The sequence below is a fragment of the Oryctolagus cuniculus genome, chromosome 6 (genome assembly GCF_051225735.1).
Source record: "Oryctolagus cuniculus isolate XC-2025 breed Fujian yellow rabbit chromosome 6, ASM5122573v1, whole genome shotgun sequence".
In the NCBI taxonomy this organism is placed as follows: Eukaryota; Metazoa; Chordata; class Mammalia; order Lagomorpha; family Leporidae; genus Oryctolagus; species Oryctolagus cuniculus.
The window spans coordinates 107,727,886-107,747,690 of record NC_142872.1 but is presented as its reverse complement, the minus strand read 5'-3'; the positions used below and the strand labels follow the sequence as shown (position 1 = coordinate 107,747,690).

Below are 19,805 nucleotides of genomic sequence, written 5' to 3'. Positions count from 1 at the left end.
GGAGGAACTGTAAGGAACAAATTTAAGAGACATTTCTGAGGCAGAATTGTTAGTGTTTGTTGGATACTTCCATGAGAAAACTAAGGGGAAGTGGCAAAGGAATCCAGTGTTTCTACTAAGGTGGATTGCCTTTGTTAGAGTGGGGATGATATGGTAAGACAACATTTCATTTTGGACTTAATGTAGTTGAAAAGAGAGACTGTCTGTTTTGTAGAAAGTTCTCTGGGTTGAGAAAATCGGTCTGAGTGTCTTTAACATTGAAGCGAGGAGAATTTCACCTCTATGAGGATATAAATTGATAAATATACCAAAGAAAAATATTTGCCACCAATCTAGGGCATTCAAAGCAGTAAAATTCTAGGAAACCTGCTATTGATTAATGTGATCAGCTAATATAAGCATGCAAAATCCAGGCAGGTCATTGATCCTTAGAGTCAAGAATAACCCAGAAATGTTGAGTTCTTAAGAGTTTAGTTCTGGCTTCCACTATTAACATTTCTGACATGGACATCTTAAACAGATTGAGCAAATACTGAAGTAATGATTCCTGTTTCCCAGTTCCACCCTTCCCCCTTCCTCAATGAATAAATAGGAGGCTTTGGATGCTTTTCCAGCTCCTGTTTTAAGTATACTTGACTGCCACTCACCCTGTCTGCGTGGTGTCTGGTGTCACTCAGTGGAATGGCATCCACTGGGACTCTGCTTCCTCACTACCTTTGGGGCGGTTCATCAACCCCATGATATTCCCTGACAAGGCAGTGGAATCCCCATAACTTCACCCACATAGTTGTAAATGAGTCCGCGCCCTCTAAACTGACAAAGTGTTTGCGGCTCAGCATACACTCTGGAGATCTCAAGAGCCTGACGTTTTTCCCCCGACTACTGTTTTTTTAAAATGAGAAGAAAAGGTGGAAGATTTTTACTTTTTACCAAGCCTAACGACTCCTCCGCATTTATGTCCAACTATTCATATAATCACGTATCTTCCAACGTGTAATGAGGTGAATCATTGTAGGCTGCAGCAGGAGTTTAAGAACTAAGGTCTTAAACTTAAGAACTAAGGTCTTTCATTTGATTCTTGCAATACTTTGTGGCACGCACTGTACTGGTTCCTTAAGGTTAGAGTAATTGAAGGAAAAAAACAAGGCAATCACGTGAAGCCGTGCTCGATTCCAGTGTCCACACACAGGGCACCGCAGCACGTAATCAGCCAGAAGGGCGACTGGGTGTTTCCTTAAGAATTGAGAGATTGACTTCCGCTCAGAGAAAAACAAACCAACTCCCAGTTCTGTCGGCCCGGGCTCATACGCTCCCTACCTCACGGGCAAACTACCAGCTTCCGGCTCCCGCCACGCCCCCCGGCTTCAGGCTCCGCCCCTGCGCCGGCGCGCTCCCGGCAGGCGCTACGCGCGCGGCATTGCCCCGCCCCTCCCGGTCGGTTGGACCCCTCGCGGCCCTGGGGAGATGGCGGAGCTGGACATCGGGCAGCACTGTCAGGTCGAGCACTGCCGGCAGCGAGGTGACTGCGGCCGACCCGGGCCCTGCCCTGGCGTCACCCATGGAGGCGGCGGGGAGGGAGGCCTCAGGGCCGAGTGGGAGTTGAGGAGCGGGGCGGGCGCGTCCTTCGTGGGTCTGCCGTGAGCTGTGCAGTGCTGTTCCTGTGGCCCCTGAGCGCTTGGAATTGACTTGAAAGGGAGCCATGCAGTTCCCGAAGACATCCCTTTGCCGTGCTCACCTAGGTTTGCGAGTGCGCCTTGCCCAAGAAGGCCACGGGGCACTCTGTGGGGTCCGGTGTCGCCCACTTCTTTCCAGTGAGCTCGGCGAGCGGGGACGCTTAGCTCTGGGAGTCGCAGACTCCCGCGCCCCTCCGGCCTTGCCACTGCAGCCTTGGGCCGGCCGCTTACCCGTAGAGGATCCGCTGGACGAAGGAGTTAGACGGGATCGGTTTTGGAGGGGAGCATCTGTGAGAAGGCCCTTGGCCTTTCTCAAAGGTGCCTGGCTCTCAGAGATTCCATCAGATGCTCCGTCTGCGCTCCCAGACTGGTCCTGCTTTGATTCTGATGATCATTGCTTGAACTCACTTGTTTGGCCTTCTGCAGAGAAGAGCTTTCAGGCTGACAGGCTGCATGTTAGAGAGCTTCCTAATACGATGATGATCTGTCCTCGTGGACCTGAGAGACCTTGAGATATGCACAGCCTGTGGTAGTGTCACACGGGCTTCAGGGGCTCATTCACCAGAAGAGGCAAGTTCAGGAAGCATGAGAGGCTGCTCAGTCTGATCTCGGGTTTGACTCCCAAGCCTGTGCCATCATATTTGGCACATAGGGTAGAAAATAGGTTGCATTTTCCACTGCTTCTTCGTCATTGGTACCTGCATCACTGTGTTGACAAGGACTCTGGGGTTTAGCTCAGATTCAGTACCAGGGCTATAATTTATTAGTGGTAACTTGGCTGTGCACAATTCCTGCTAGCTTCTTATTACTTATATGTGTATTTTTCACCACTGGCTGTAATCACCTGCCACTCAGCAGGTCACAACCTGTTCATGTACCAGAAAATTAATTTAACTCTTTACTCTGGGTCGTCCTGATTTGTATCTGATACATACTTGTTTACCAAAAGCCTCAAAGTAGCCATCATATACAATTTTTCCATGTTGAAAAGGATAAAACTTTTCAGTAAGTGTATTACATGTTTCAGTTAATTTCTCCTGTTGACAAATATTGTCCATAATTTCTTGATATGAAACAGAAGTGACAGAGTTTGTCAAGCCCACTTCTCAGATGTGAAAAGAACGATTTGGGCCCTGTTTTTCCACAGTATAGTTATCCAGAGGTCCCTTTCAGTTACCATAAGATCTCTTCTTCCTATTTTGAGTTAAGATACCTTATGGAATGAGCTCTTTGTAGCCTTTGTAAAGAGGGGCTGAGCCTGGTTTTCACCTGTAAAAGTGTGATTTGATATGTCCATTCTCACTTGGTTAGGAAACTTAATTAAATATGAGATATCCTTAGTATAATTTAGAGAGTGATTGATATTATCTAGTGATTAGCAGTTATTTGCCACATCTGAGAATGGATATTTTATATACTTTCTAAAAGTTCAATTCCTGACTTAGTTATTACTTATTTACTTGATTCTAAATTCATTGGTCCTCAACAACCAGGAAAGAACTCAGCAATTAATTTTGAAGTGTCCTTTATTGAATTTCTGGAATCTCTGAAGGCATCGTCACCTCATTACTACAATATTCTGAGTTGAGCATACTCGAAAGTTGTTAATTGTTGTTAATTTTAGTTACTATGTTATTATGATTTTGACAAAAATTTTATTTGGTTTTTACAATTACCCTGTTAGGTAAAAGTGGCATGCAGCCTAGATTCGAATTTAGACATGAACACATTTGCGTACACACCTGCTTATGGAGAGAGACACTATATGTGTATGTCTTTTATCTATCTACCTGTCTATATGCATCTATTTATATGACCTAATCATACTAAAGCATTTTTGTGTGTATGTGCACATGTGTGTATATAGAGAGAGAGACCCACACAAACACTACATACTGTATCGAATGCAAATAGCCCAAGCTTTACTGTGAAGTAACTTGTCTAGCTTTGCTAGGTCAGTAAGCAGTGGAACCATGAATTTTTTTAGAAAGATGTATTTATTTATTTATTTATTTGAAAGCTAGAGTTACAGAGAGGAATAGAAAAACAGAAAGAGGGAGAGAGGTCGTCCATCCACTTGTTCACTTCCCAAAAGGCTGCAGTGCCAGGATTCAAACCATTGCTCATGTGGGATACTGGCATCAGGCTGTGTGGCTTAACCCACTGTGCCATGACACCATTCCCCTGGAATCAGACTTTAAACCTAGGGTTTTGTTTTTTTTTTTACTCTAAATGCAGAATTTTTGCAGTATATAGTCCTCGAAAATAATACCCAACAAATCTGAGAATCAAAAGAAAACAAAGCAAAAAATAAATAAATAAAACTCAGAGCTTTGCTTCTTTTGATTGGACAAAGCTACTGTAAGTAACATCGCCTGTTAATCCAGTTACTTTCCTGCAGGGTTACTGAGGTTATGATATCTTTGTTTACCTGTGGTCACGTAGTAACTTTTTTTTTTTTTTTTTTTTTTTTGACAGGCAGAGTGGACAGTGAGAGAGAAAGGGAGAGAAAGGTCTTCCTTTGCCGTTGGTTCACCCTCCAATGGCTGCCGCGGCCGGCGTGCTGCGGCCGGCGCACCGCACTGATCCGATGGCAGGAGCCAGGTACTTATCCAGGTCTCCCATGGGGTGCAGGGCCCAAGGACTCAGGCCATCCTCCACTGCACTCCCTGGCCACAGCAGAGAGCTGGCCTGGAAGAGGGGCAACCGGGACAGAATCCGGCGCCCCGACCGGGACTAGAACCCCGTGTGCCGGCGCCGCAAGGCGGAGGATTAGCCTAGTGAGCCGCGGCACTGGCCTCATGTAGTAACTTACTACACCAAAAAATTAATCATGGGGGCCAGTATTGTGGTGTAGAGGGTGAGTCCTTGCTGCTCCACTTCTGATCCAGCTCCCTGCTAATAACATGGAAAGGAAACTGAGGATGGCCCAAGTGCTTTGGCCCCTGCATCCATGTGGGGGATCTGGAAGAAGCTCCTGTCTCGTGGCTTTGGCCTGGCCCAGCCCAGGTCATTATGGTCATTTGGAGAGTGAATCAGTGGATGGAAGATCTCTCTGTCTCTCTGTAAGTCTGCTTTCAGATCAATAAACAAATCTTAAAAAAAAAAAACTTAAAAATTTAGGAATAAAAAGATTCTTTTGCTTAAGAAAACAAAAACAAAATCAGATATTGACCCATACATATAACATTTTCCCTCAATTTTAGATTTTCTTCCATTTGTATGTGATGGCTGTTCAGGAATATTTTGGTAAGTTAAGTTTTTATGGAGAATTTGGGAATAATTTTGGAATGTGGTGTTTATTTCTGAGAAGTAAAAGATATTAAAGAGTTGTTACTTTTAGCCATTGATATTTGATATTTAATACAGTAGTCACTTGAGAAAAAAAGAAACAGACAAGTCATAGGCTCTGATTATTTACAAATGTATATGCCTAATCTTTGAACTTCCAGAAATGGGGTTATGAATGGGGTTATGAATGTGAATTATATGTAGAAGTTTTATCTTTTAATTAAAGGAGAAAATAATGACCACAATGTAAAGAGTGTGGTTTTAAAACTCCAGCTGTATAACTCTTAATTTTAATTAATAAAATGAAAATAACCCAACGTGTAAATCCCTTGAAATGGGTGTCAGATGTTATTTTAACACATCATATGCAAAATTAAATAAATGAACTAACCAAAGATTCCTTACAATTAAACTTCAAGCTGTCAAGCATTTAATTTGCTAAGTACAGCACTGAAAGACTGAATCCTTTTCGGGTCATAATTCAAAAAAGTTTGCTGAAAGTAAATAAATATAATACATATTTTAAAAATCATTCAGAATTAGAGCATTCCTTTGACATTTTACTGCCAGTGGTCTTTAAGAACTAAAAGTACTGCAAAGATTTATAAACAAAAGTAAAGCTAATTTAGAGTAATGACTTATTTATACTCATATTGAACTTCACATTTGTATTTTGAAAGCTTTAAGATTACAGTTCCATCTTTATTAGGCATTTCAGTTTATTCTCATATGCGATGTTATTGATAAATGTAAAGTAATTCAAGGTTACTAAATATTAAAATATCTAAGGTTATCTTTAAGTATGTTTTTGATTGAATTTAAACAGATACTACTTTCCTTTTTTAAATTATTTAAGCCTTGAACACAGAAGCAAGGAATCTCATGGCTGTCTGGAGGTATGTTCATAGTGCTCCCAATCTGATACAACATATTTGTATTCATGTATTTTCATTTAGAATTTGATTAGATTTTAAACTAGTTAGTTACCATAGGTGAAAGTTTGACATACTAAATTGGTTATGTAAAGAGGCTGTATATGATTTTGAAAACTGTTTTTAATCCTTTGTCTCATGGAGAGATATATAATTGTTGAATGTTTTATTCCAAAAGCATTTAATGCACTCAAGCTAGTATAGAAAGTAGGTGTAACTTGTTATTTGAAGATCGATGAGATGATTACCTGAGCACGTTATTATGGAGCATGTTTGTGTGGGACTGTTATGTAGTAGCTTAAAATTACAGAGAGTAACTACATGGTCATTTTAATTTAGCAGATAAATAGACCACAGTAAAAAATTATGAAAATATTGACAGCAGAGTAATCATTGTTTGTGTATTCATTATGATTTTTATATGAAGGTGTGTAACTTGCCCTAATGGGTTTAAGAAAAATGATGTGAAAGCTACCTAAGATTTTTGTATTTGCTTTACATATAAAATATAATGGCATTTTTCCCATTTTATATTTTTAGATCACCGTAACCAATGACAGACTGAAGACAGATACACACAAATCTTTCCCATGCTCGTTCAAGGACTGTACTGAAAGAGAGCTTGTGGCAGTTTTATGTCCTTATTGTGAGAAGAATTTTTGCCTAAGGTGATCACTTAGAGCATTTGAGTTTTGTATATCTACTTAAGTCATATACAGATACCCATACCAGTATCACTCTCCTCTTGCTCATAGGCACCGTCATCAGTCAGATCATGAGTGTGAAAAACTAGAAATACCAAAGCCTCGCATGGCTGCCACTCAGAAACTTGTTAAAGACATTATCGGTAAGTATCTAGAAAGCTGGTTTTGCTGTTTTCCTTGTCATTGTATACCCTGTTAATTCCAGAGCCCCTGCTCCTTTGGTCTCTTTAACAGTTATGGAAGGTATCATTAACATTGTCAATAATAATAATCTGCATTTTGATGGCATTCTTGTGAAAGTATTTCTTGGGGCTGGCATTGTGGTGCAGCAGGCTAAGCTACTGTCTGCAATGCCATCATCCCATGTGAGTGCAGGTTTGAGACATGGCTGCTCCACTTCCCATCCAGCTTGTGCTAAGGTACCTGGAAAAACAACAGAAGATAACCCAAGTACTTGTGGTCCCTCCTACCCAGGGAGACCTAGATCGAGTCTGGACTTTTGACTTTGGCCTGGCCAAGACCCAACCATGGTGACCATTTGGGGAGTGAACCAGCAGATAGAAGATCTCAGTCTGTGTCTTCTCCTATCTGTAATTCTGCCTTTCAAATGAATAAAATTTTTAAAAATATTTCTCAAACTATCAGTGAAAATTTGGAAATTGCTTGAAAGAATCTCACCCAGATGGTGCATTTTACTGGGGTACTTAAATCAACCAATAAACTACGTGGCTAGATATAGTATTCCTAAGGTTGACATAATTGATTGCTCTCTGTGAAGACTAAATTCCAATCTGAGTCTGCTGTCCTGTGAATACAGGTGGTTCAAGATACCAGGAAGAAATCTGTCTGTGACTTAGATCAGTCTCTGCTGGTGTGTTGGCTCAGCAAAATTTACTACAAATTAAAGTCTTGCTAATCATTTTTTAAAAGATTTATTTATTTATTTGGAAGTCAGAGTTACACAGAGACAGAAGGAGAGGCAGAGAGAGAGAGAGAGAGAGAAAGAGAGAGCTGAGAGGTCTTCCATCCGCTGGTTTACTCCCTAGTAGTTACAATGGCCGGAGCTGAGCTGATCTGAAGCCAGGAGCCATGAGCTTCCTCCGGGTCTTCCCACATGGGTACAGGGGCCCAAGGACTTGGGCCATCTTCTACTGCTATACCAGGCCATAGCAGAAAGCTGGATTGGAAGTGGAGCAGCCGGACCTTGAACCAGCGCCAATATGGGATGCCGGCACTGAAGGCAGTGGCTTTACCTGCTACGGCACAGCGCCAGCCCCAGTCTTGAGAATCTTAACACTCTCTGTAGAAACATTAGTGGTCACTTTAGATCAAGTAGGCTTAAGTTGGAAAGGCTAAAATAGTGAATTTTTTGATATGGAGATTTCTTAGGTAACTTCAATGAAATTTTTCCATTGATTTTGTAAATACAATACTGGTAGAGTGGTCTCTGTATGTCTCTGTTGTGTGTAATTTGTTTTTATTTAAAGGCTGTAATTAATAAATGCTTTATAATAAAACCCTGGAAGAAGTAATATAAAGGCTGTTACATGTTTACACTTATATCTTAGATTCCAAGACAAGAGAGACAGCAAGTAAACGACGGAAAGGTGCAAAAAATAGTGAAACAGCTGCAAAGGTTGCGTTGATGAAATTAAAGATGCATGCTGATGGGGATAAGTCATTGCCACAGGTTGGTCTTAAAGATTTTGAAAAACAAAAAGATTCCAGATGTGGTTGAAGTCCCTTTTTATTTCTCTGCCTCATCAAGTAACAAATATGTATCATTCCTGACAGGAGTATTACATGATATATGGGCTGCATAATAATTTTGTGTTCTCTCACTTTACAAAAATGACAGTGAATCAAATGAATCCTTCAACTCAAGTGTTTTTTTCGGTTTGGCATCATGTTTTTAACATTTATACATGGTGATACATTTATTCTAGTTCATTCATTTTAATAGCTATATAATATTCCATATGCATATACCCCAGTTTACCCATTGTCTGAGAAAATTAAGATTTTTTCCAAATTTTTGTTATTATAAACTCTTGTACAATGAATATCTGTGGGGAGCAACTCGGACTAGACTGTTACTGGAATTAAGACTTATTCTATGCATCTGCTCTCCCACAATATGGCGCTGGGGAGGAGTAAACAACTTCTACACAGCTGCCTCTCGCCAATTTGACTGATAAGCTACAGGAGCTGATCCTGCTCCTGATTGGAGGAGAGCAGCGTGCTCAGCGTGTGGGCAGCAGAGTTGGGATTGGTGGAAGAGGACTATAAAGGAGGAGAGAGACAACATGCACCAGGGAACATCTATCTGAAGGAACACCTGAGCAGCCCCCGAGAGAGCCGGCCGGCGGTGTGCCACTCCTCTGCGGAAGCGGGGAAAGTGGCAAGGGGAGCCGCCCCTCCACGGAGGTGGAGGGGTCGGCAGCCAACCCGGGAAGGACCAGCAGCAAACCCGGGAAGGGCCGAGCAGACAAAAGAACAGCGCAGGGTCCTGTGTCGTTCCTCCGTGAATGGGGGAGCGACAAATATCCTTGTATTTGTGTGGGAACATATTTCTAGAACAGTCCCTCTAAAACTTCACAATATGAATTATTTTATATAATATGTCAATATGCATACATATATATATAGTTTTATTAAATGATACTTAGCCTCATTTTCTGATGTGTGCTTTGATAGTTTTACTCTATTATATTGTAAAAATTGTTGATGAGAACCTACTGGGTTAGTTTTCCAATCTGTGGTTCAAGAACTCCATCAGTCTAAAAAAAGGGCTACTCCAGGGAAATATACTTAGAAATAGAAAACCTGAGTCGTGGGATTTGCTCATCTTCAGCTTTACTAAATGTCAGCTTCCTGTTGTCAGTGGTTGTACTGTTTACCTCCTTCTAATAGTGCTTTACACCATATCTATTCCTACCATATATTCTTTCATAAAAATTTTAGGATCACTCTTTACTGTTTTGTGAAATGACAGTTTTTTAGAAATTGTGCTTTTTAGATTAGAGGTGGTTGACATCTTTAAAATTTTGACTCATCCATATCAATGATTGTCTTGCCAACTTTGCTTTAGTTATTCTCTTCTGTAACATTCTATAATGTTTCCCTAAATATTTATGTCTTTTCTTAGGCTTATTATTAGGCTCTTTATATTTCTTGCTGTCATTGTAAATGGTAGCCTTTTTTTTCTAATTGGCTATTGCTAGTTGTTTTATGTTGGCCTTCTATCCAGCACATACATTCCAATTTGTTCTCATTCCCATACTTTGTAGATTTTTCTAGGATAGTTTTTATGCAGTCATATCTTCTACAAATGTCAGATTTTGTGGCTGATTTTGCTCCAGAGTTTCTTTCCCCTTATTCCTCTTTTTCATCATTATTATCTGTCTTAAGCGCTGAGGTCTCCAGAACAGTGTTGCATAATATGGGTCAAAGAAGGTATCTTCATGTTTCTGACTTTCATCAAATATTATGTTTGCTATAGCCTTTGTCAGGATAATGATACTTTTTTCTGTTTCCAGTTTGCTAAGAACTTACAAGTGGGGATTAAACTTTACTGTAAGTTTTTTTTTCCTTCCATCTAGTAAGATGATTTTTTTCATTACCTGTGTGAACAATTACATGAATTGATTTTCTGTTGTGAAGTCAGCCACATTTTCTAGCATAAATTACTTGATTCTAGTATATAATTCCTTTAAAATACATTGTTAAATTGATTTTCTGTTGTGTTATTTAATGACATCAGTAGCAAGATTGTACTCATAAAATAATAGGGCAGCCTTCCCTCTTATGTTGTTTTGAGATAATTGTAGAGGGTAAAGATTGTCTGTTCTTGAAGGTGTAGTAACTTTTGTTGAATCAGTTGAATAACTATTGAACATTTTGTCTTTTTTCAGGGGAGGGGAGAATTTTGTATACTATTTCATGTGTGTTTAATGCTTTTTGGTTCATTTGGATAGTCGATTGGTTCTGAATCAATTTTGGCACATAATAGTTTCAAAAGTTCCTTTTAGATGTATATTTTACAATGTGTTCTGTAAAGTTGTTCAAGTTGTTCCCTTAAAATCCAAACTCTCTTTTCTATCTTTAGTCATTCCATTTCATTCTTAATATTTTTTAATTGTACTTCTCTTTATTTCTCCCTAAACAGTCTTACTAGCAGTTTGTTGTTATTTTTCTGTTAGTTTTTCAAAGAACCATGTTTTAGTTTTATTGAGTCTTTGTTTTCTGTTTCAGTAATTTCTACTCTGCTCTGATTTCCTTTTGTCTTCTGTGTTTAGATATTCTCGCTCATGTTCTGCTAACTTCTCACATTGTATGATGACCCTGTTTATTTTCAGTGTACTCTAGATGTGAAGGTTTCGTTATCTGTGTCTGTTTTGATTTCTTTACTCTTTATTTTGATACTATTTCAAACAGAAGAGTTGTTAAAAAAAAGCACAAAGAACTTTTCTATTATCTTTCACCAAATGTATGAGTTAGTTATATTTTCTCTTTTGCTTTATTTCAATTTCTATCTCTGTCCATGTGTATAAATATATGTGTATATCTGTCCATGAATGTATGTGTGCATGTGAGTCCTTGCTAATTTTGTTTTTTTTTTTTTATCAGTTTCCGAGACAAATGTGTTGTTAAAATTACCATTAGAGATTTTTTTTTAAAGATTTATTGGTTTACTTGAAAGTCAGAGTTACACAAAGAGAGAAGGAGAGGCAGCGAGAGGGAGAGAGAGGTCTTGCATCCGCTGGTTCACTCCCCAGTTGGCTGAAGTGGCTGGAGCTGGGCCAATCAGGAGCCAGGAGTTCTTCCATGTCTCCCATATGGGTGCAGGGGCCCAACGACTTGGACCATCTTCTGCTGCTTTCCCAGGCCATAGCAGAGAGATGAATCAGAAGTGGAGCAGCCAGGACTCGAACCAGCACCTATACGGGATACTAGCACTGCAGATGATGGCTTCAACCTCCATACTGCAGCTCCCTCCCCTAGAAATGGTTTTACCTTTTTTTTCCTTAGAATTCTTTTTTTTTTTTTTTTTTTTTTTTTGACAGGCAGAGTTACACAGTGAGAGACAGAGAGACAGAGAGAAAGGTCCTCCTTTTCTGTTGGTTCACCCCCCAAATGGCTGCTACTACCGGTGCTGCGCCGATCTGAAGCCAGGAACCAGGTGCTTTCTCCTGGTCTCCCATGCGGGTGCAGGGCCCAAGCACTTGGGCCATCCTCTACTGCCTTCCTGGGCCACAGCAGAGAGCTGGACTGGAAGAGGAGCAACTGGGACAGAATCCAGTGCCCCAACTGCGACTAGAACCTGGGGTGCCAGCGCCACAGGTGGAGGATTAGCCAAGTGAGCCGCAGCGCTGGCCTTTTCCTTAGAATTCTAGTGGTTTTGCTGAGTTATGTGTTAGATGCATGAAATTTCTTCATTGTTGTATCTTCTTAGTAAATTTTGCCTTAAATCTTAATTTGAATTATAGTAATACTTTACTTTCTTTTAGTGACTATTTAACTATTTTGTCTTTTTCATCCTTTTATATTCAACTTTTTTGTGTTATTTTATTTTAGGATGTCTCTTGTAAGCAGCATATAGCTGGACTTTATTTTTTTAATCCAGTTTGATAGTGTCTCTCTTCCATAGGTGAGTTAAACACATTTATATTTATTGTGCTCGCTGGTAACATTTGACCATGTTCTTTTCATCTTTTTGTTCATCATCCATTTTCTTTGATTCTTTCTCTTTCCTGCCTTTTTTATTAATTGGATTTTTCTCTTACTGTGGTTTACAAACCATTAATTACAGTTTTCTTCTTTTAGTGTTAACCTTAGTATTTTCCTTTCTGAGATTTTATAAGATACTTTTTTTTAAAGATCTATTTTATTTGTTGAAAGGCAAAGAGGAAGAGATAGAAATCCTCTGTCTGCCGGGTCACTCCCCAAGTGGCCATAACAGCCCAGGCTGTGCCAGGCCAAACCCAGTAGCCAGGAGTTCTATCCAGTTCTCCCATGTGTGTACGGGGACCCTAGTACATGGGCCATCTTCTGCTACTTCCCCAGGCTTATTAGCAGGGAGCTGAATCAGAAGTGGAACAGCCAGGACTCAAATCAGAGCCCATATGGGATGCTAGCTTTGCAGGTGGCAGCTTAACCTGTTACACTGCAGTGCTGGCCCCTAGATAATTTTTAAAATAGTAAAAATACATACTTTTAACAAGTACTACTATGAAGATCTATATAGGAATAAAAACACATTCCTCCTGTGTCCATCATCCATTTCCATCCCTGTGAGAGTTGAAAGTGATTTTGCTCTCTAGGGAACATTTGCCCATGTTTAGAGATATTTTTGATTGACACAATTGTGGGTGGATGGTACACACATCTAGTGGATAGAGGCCATGGGTGCTGCTAAACAGGACTGTGCCCCCAATAAGAATTTGCTGGTCCTAAATGTCAATACTGAAAAAATTTGAGACTTACCCTAAAATATTCAACAATATTATTCAGGTTATTTTATAATTCTTTTATACTTATAATAGCAAAAACTGTAGCTTAATTGTGTCCCAGGCAGTCTTCTAACATGCTTCAGCCTCCAAACAGACTTATGAGGTACATACCAGGGGTCTTCAAAAGATTCATAGAAAATGTTTTATTATGAGAAAACTTTATTTACAGCATGACTGTCAAGTTGCTACTAATTACAGTAAGGTTTTCTTTCATTTCTATTTTGGTTTTCTTAAGAAATTTTAATTTTTGCATTTGTGTTCAATCCACCTGAATTTTTTTGTTGTGTATTTATATATGAGCTAACAACCCAATTTTCTTTCTTTTTTTTTTAACGACTTATTTATTTGAGAGATAGAGTGACAGGGAAATAGAGGGAGAGAGAAAAAGATCTTCCATTTGCTAATTTACTCCCCAAATGGCCCCAACATCCAGATCTGGACAGGCTGAAACCAGCAGCCAGGAACTCCATTTAGGTCTCCCACGTGGGTGGCAGGAACCCAGGTACTCGGGCCGTACTTCCCAAGTGCATTAGCAGGGAGCTGTTTCAGAAGTGGAGCAGCCAAGACTTGAACTAGCACTCAGACATAGGATGCCAGTGTTGAAGACTGTGGCTTAACCCACTGTGTCATAACATTGGACTCCCCCAGTGTTATTTTCATCCAGTTGCTTGGTTAGCTTCATGTCACTTCATTATTAAATAAATAGCTTTGTTCCACTGAATCAGAATACCAAAATGTCACCTTTGTAATAAGTTGACATTTTTTTCTGTGTGTATCTGTTTTAATTTTTTATTCCATTCCACTCATCTATTTATTTTTATTCACATGTCAATCCAAGATTGATTAAATGCAGTAACTTATAAGAAGTTCTGGTGTATCTGATAATGCAAGTCCTAACTATGTAAAAGATGTGAATAATAGTGCATCCAGGAAGTGAAGATTTGAAGTTTTCCAAGAGGGCCCCTTTGCCATCTCAAAGGCATTTTATATCTTTCTGTCCTCCTTTTTGTCCTAGGGATCCTAGTTCCCTTCCTGCTCACAAGATGTTAGTGACAACTGCAAAACCTCTTCAATACATTCCTCAAGTTAGGTGAAGTAAAAATCAGTTTTCCAGCAATATCTATTTGCAAGTCCAGGGTTTAGGCCTGAGGACCATTCCTGAATAATTCACATTGAATTTACATTATTAATATTTATTAATTTGGGAAGAAATGACATTTTTATGGCATTTTCTTCCTAAGAACTATATATGTCTTTCATTTATTCAGATCATATTTCCTTGCCTTCATGACATTTTTGTTTAAATATTCCATATTTTCAACACTAATCGTTTTAGGGTTTTTGGGTTTTTGTTTCCACTGTGAAAAGGTATATCTCCCTCCACCACTTCTGCTTCCTAGTACTAATATAGATACAGGGGAAAAAAAAGTCTTGAGTTCTGTGTACATATTATTCAGCCATTTCATTGAGTTCTTTTGTTAATTTAAGAGATTTTTTTCCCCTAATATCTTCAATTTCACCTCATTAGCTAGTAAGCATAAATTTTCTTCAACAGTTTACCAGTTATTTCAATATCTTGTACTGCATCATTTAGAATCTCTAATTGAATGGTTTTTAATAATGATGACAATAGGCATGTGCTACATTTTAACATGTAATTAAATACAAAGTTTTGTCTCAGAGTCAGGTTACTTAGTATTATGTCCTCCTGCCTAACACAAAGAGTTTGACATGCTTTATCCAGTTGAATATTTCCTGTCCTACTATCTTAGATAATACATAAAAATTATTTTTAAGCCCATGGCTAGTTAAATTTACCAATTTCTTTTAAAGTTTATCCTTTCCTTAGGATTACTTTTATTTTTGCTGAAGTACACTCTTTAGTAGTTTATTCTGTAATGGTCTTTGGTGATTACTTTTTATTCTTTTTTTTTTTTTTTTTTTTTTTTTTTTTTTTTTTTTTGCTTATTTTGCTTTTAGTAGGACTGTCTATTAGATGTTATAAACTCTTTATATATACTGTTCATTGGCATCTGTCATCTATTGGGGATGACATCTATTGTTGGTCTTACTCTTGTTTTATGGTTAATTTGTCTTTTTTTATAGATTTAAGTTTTTACCTATGATATCTGCCAGTTTCCATTCAGTGTTTCTATTCAGTGTTTCTAGATATAAATTCCTTTTAATTATTCAGGATGTCATTTCAGGTACATTTTTTATTTTTTCTTGTCTCTTCACTTTCAGAAAACTGTAGTCATTTTTCTGAGCATTGCTTCTTTCCCATTCTCTCTGTTCTGACACTCCTGTTAGACACATATTGGGGTCCTAAGTTCCATCTTTCTGGTTTGTTTGTGCTACATTTTAGATTACCTTCAATCCATCTTCTAAACAATTAAGCCTTTTTATTGAAGGTTCTAGAAATTTGAGTTTCTTATTTCAGAAACTATATCATTAATTTTTATTTGCATCTTTCTGTGCTGTCTTATTTCTATCTTCGTAATTTTTAGTCCTTTTTATATATATTATTTCTTAATTTATCTCCTTGGGCATCCTAAAAAACTTATTTTAATATGATTTTTACATTCAGTTATTTTCATTGGCCTGTAGTAAGTTAAGGTGCAGTTTGTTTTGGAATCTCAGTTTCCTGAGTCTTATATGTTCATCTTGAGTAAGTGCTTCTTGCTATATCTCTTCATCCCTTCCACTCACTGATCCCTGTCTAGCAATTTTGTATTTCTTCCTCATGACTCACTCATCTAGCCTCTAAATTCCAAATTGAAGTTTGAGTCTGGCAGTTTGTGCTTCTGCTTCCCAGAGACTTACAGATTATGTATAGACAGATTTACTGAACTGGAAGAGTGTGGCGTTGGTCACTGTTGGAAGGTGGTACCTGTGCTTTTTTGCCTGTCTACATCTTGGTTTATATAACTAATAGCCTAACTCATTAGCCTCTTTTAATGAATAACTTCATTAGCCTCTTTTCCCGGAGTAGCCTTCCAAGGTACCTAGGCAGGGAACCTGATCAGGAGCTTTGTCTTTGTCTCCACATGGTGCTATATTTCCCCTTTACTCACAGGTTGAGCTGCTGACCGACTCTTCCTCTTCTAGAGCCCAGAAAACTTGGGTTTTATCTTCAATCCTCAATGATATATTTATCTTTTGTTTTAGATGAGGCTTTTAGCTTTCTAAATTAAATTTTTTTAAAGATTTATTCATTTATTTGAAAGTCAGAGTTACACAGAGAGAGGAGAGGCAGAGAGAGGAGAGACAAGGAGAGAGAGAGAGAGAGAGAGAGAGAGAGGTCTTCCATCTGATGGTTCACTCCCCAGATGGCCACAATGGCCAGAGCTGTGCTGATCCAAAGCCAGGAGCTTCTTCTGGGTCCCACGTGGGTGCAGGGGTCCAAGGACTTGGGCCATCTTCTACTACTTTCCCAGGCCATAGCAGAGAGCTGGACAGGAAGCGGAGTAGCCGGGTCTCGAACCGGTGCCCATATGGGATGCCAGCGCTTTAGGCCAGGGCATTAACCCACTGCACCACTGTGCTGGCCCCAGTTTTTTAAATGAAATTTTTAACATGTTTTTAATTTTCTGTTTTCTTGTTAATTTGTTTTTGGAACTAGGACTGAGTATGAATTGGTCCAATTTCTAATGATTTCTTGTTTTTTCTTTTAATGCCTGTTTTCTGTAATAACATATTCCACTGGTCTCAACAAGTCTAAATTCTTAGTGCTGAGATGAGGATTGTGTTAAAATAACTGTGATCTTGCCCCTGCAATTTAGAGATACTCCAGTTACATGAAAATGTTTATTGTAGTAGGAATTGATATAAAAAGGCAGCACTTTTTAAAGCAGTAGTTTTAGCAATCAGTGAAGATCAAACTGCCAATACCTTTTCCTGATATTTCTTTGAGCAAGAGAAAACATAAGGAGGCAGGTAGGGTACAGAATAGTAAAGAAACCATCTCTGAATTTCTTTCTTTGGTTAGTAAGGTACTTGTGTAAGGTTTTATTGGTTTGGTTTTTTTCTTTTCTTTCTTTGTCTTCCAGTTTTTTGGTTCTTAGAAATTTTTTCTTGTATAATGGAGAATGACAGTTTGATCTGATGTTAGGACATGACCAGATTTAGAGATTTAACCTTGTTGAAAGAGGCACAGTCTTTTGACTTCTCTCTCTATGGAACTCATTCTTTCCCATTTCTACTTTCTTTTCCACATTGATTAGGAACTGAGGGATAGCCACAAGCAACATCAGTTTTAAAATCAATGAGATTTTTAACAACTCAGATAAAAAATGCTCACCATAGCTCAGTTTTTGAACAGAAAATCTCAGGAAAAGACCCAAATTGGCCTAATTTAGGTCACATTCCTAAATTTGTACAGATCACCCTGGCTAGTGTCCTGGGTGGTATGATCACGCATCTAAGTAGATACTGGGCAGCTCTGAAGTGTAGAAACTTGTGTCACTAAAAGTTGCAACATTGGAGTGGTTAATATTTCTCTGATCAGGAAAACAAAGAATGTACCATATAAATGTCTTATGTGTGTATATGTGTACATGTGTGTGTATATAATCTGTATTTTAACTCTCTATTTTTTCAGACAGAAAGAATTTATTTTCAGGTTTTCTTACCTAAGGGGAGTAAAGAGAAGAGCAAGCCAATGTTCTTTTGCCATCGGTGGAGCATTGGAAAGGTCATAGACTTTGCAGCCTCTCTAGCCAGTCTGAAAAATGACAATAACAAATTAACAGCTAAGGTAATATCTAGTTATAATGTTTGTCCCTAAAAACTTAAGGAAACTCTATACAAGCATGTTTATTTATTACAATATGTTTCTCTCTTAACAGAAATTAAGGTTATGTCACATTACTTCTGGAGAAGCCTTACCCTTGGATCATAGTTTGGAAACTTGGATTGCTAAGGAGGATTGCCCCTTATATAATGGTGGAAATATTATTTTGGAATATCTTAATGATGAAGAACAGTTTTTAAAAAATGTTGATTCTTACTTGGAGTAGTCATTCAAGGATTCAAGCCAGAAAGCACAGGAAAATTTTATGTACATGTTTAAATCAATCTCTTGTATTAAAAGTATGAATTTTTAAGTTGCTTTTTAATTTATTTCCATTATTTCATAGTTTACATTATCAGTTTTCTATTAAATTTTCAGTTTTTGTCTTATAATTCGTACTGATACACACTTAGTGGAGAATTTTTGTATTTAATTAATTCTATTTATTAGGGTATGCTGTTAAAACAACAATAAAGATCTGTGTCTTGTTTAGTTACTATCAGCTGTTGATTGGCTGTGGCGCTGCTTCAGGTGTTCTTCATTCCAGGAACCCAGTGAAAGAACAACCCCTTTTTGAGACATTGCCATTTTTATGGCAGAAGGAAAAGAGCAAGCAGACATTTCAGTTGGCTCTGAGAAGATGTGTGGAACACTTTTGCTTAAAGCAATCATATGGCCAAGTCTAGCATCGTGGGGCAAAAATGTGTATACCCTTACTGATACCTACATGATGATATATATAAAGTAATATGTGCACATGAATTGCAAAAACTTAGAGATTACCTACTTCAATCACCTAAGTTTTTGAATGAAAAAGGGAAAATGGTACTCTGGTGTCACCTAATTTACTTGGAGCATATTTCTGATAAAGGCCTTCCTTCAGTACAATTCATTTTTTGTTTGTATAAATATATTACAAATGGGAACGATGGAATAGCTCAGCTTCATTACTGTCTTTGCATATATACCAAGCAAAATATGCCAAAAGGAGCTACATTTTACCAACAAATTCAAAGTAATATATTCCTGACTGATGTTTTCCATCTGTGCCCAAGGCACTGCTTTATGTAAGGAGCAGAAATTACTTCTGTTTGTTCCTTGTCCTTTTTCTCTCCTGATTAAATCATAGATGTAATCATAGGTTTAAAGGAATAAACTCATAATACTCATTTGGCCTATTTTATCTCCAATTTTTTCTTCATATGATTGTCATGTGAGGAATGGAGATAAATTCCACTTTTATCAGGTGCTTATACATTCATTCATTAGTGTTTATTTGACTGCCTACTAAATGTAAGGGTTTCTAATTGCCTTGGTGGATACAATGAAGAGATATATACAATATTAATAACTGTAATACAAAGTAATTTCACAAGTGTCAACTGAGTAGGCAGTAATTATAGCTATATTCTAAAACCTTCTTTAACAGAAATTATAAAGCCAGAGGTAGAAATAATCCTAAAATATTCCCAGATACCAAAATGTTTTAGTGCAAACTAATGCCTTGGCATCTATTGCAACTATTTGCACATAGTAGGTGATCAGCATATGTTTCATGCATTGAAGTAAAACTAAATATGCCAGAAAAACAATTGCTATGGGGGTTAAACTTAGGGAGGATGAAGAAGTGGTCCTGATAATAATTAGGAAACCAAGCAAGTAACATGGAGGGAAGGGCTTAATAGGTATACTAATAGTAATAAGTTAGATTAGGTCCCAGAGAATGGAGTGCCATAGTTTGAGTATGATTGGACCCACAAACTCATGCAAGGGCTTAAAACTCAAAATTCTTGTTAATGCTATTAAGAGGGTAGAAACCTAATCCAATTATGATGTTTAGAGATGAGGCCTTTAGAGAGTGATAAGATTATATTAGGTCACTATGATTGATCCCAGTGGTT

At 38.2% G+C, this 19,805-nt stretch overlaps 1 protein-coding gene across 9 annotated transcripts; it reads left to right on the top strand.

Moving 5' to 3' along the window:
• The first annotated feature begins 1,359 nt into the window (after positions 1-1,359).
• On the top strand, positions 1,360-18,401 carry ZFAND1 (zinc finger AN1-type containing 1). Of its 9 annotated transcripts, none has more exons than XR_016235773.1 (11): positions 1,360-1,519; positions 4,152-4,277; positions 4,880-4,922; positions 5,821-5,860; positions 6,437-6,564; positions 6,652-6,743; positions 8,169-8,290; positions 11,667-11,959; positions 12,178-12,250; positions 17,713-17,868; positions 17,960-18,401. XR_016235773.1 is itself a non-coding variant. In XM_070075261.2 (9 exons), the coding sequence occupies exons 1-9, from the start codon at positions 1,465-1,467 to the stop codon at positions 18,128-18,130; spliced, it is 933 nt and encodes a 310-aa protein (XP_069931362.1). In that variant the 5' UTR covers positions 1,368-1,464; the 3' UTR covers positions 18,131-18,401. The 9 variants fall into 9 exon arrangements, 3 of the variants coding, with proteins under 3 accessions (XP_002710706.3, XP_069931362.1, XP_089191594.1); XR_016235775.1 differs by lacking the exon at positions 11,667-11,959 and adding an exon at positions 10,140-10,176 and having other exon boundaries at positions 1,363-1,519; positions 17,960-18,217; XR_016235774.1 differs by lacking the exon at positions 4,152-4,277 and having other exon boundaries at positions 1,362-1,519.
• Positions 18,402-19,805: the final 1,404 nt, after the last annotated feature.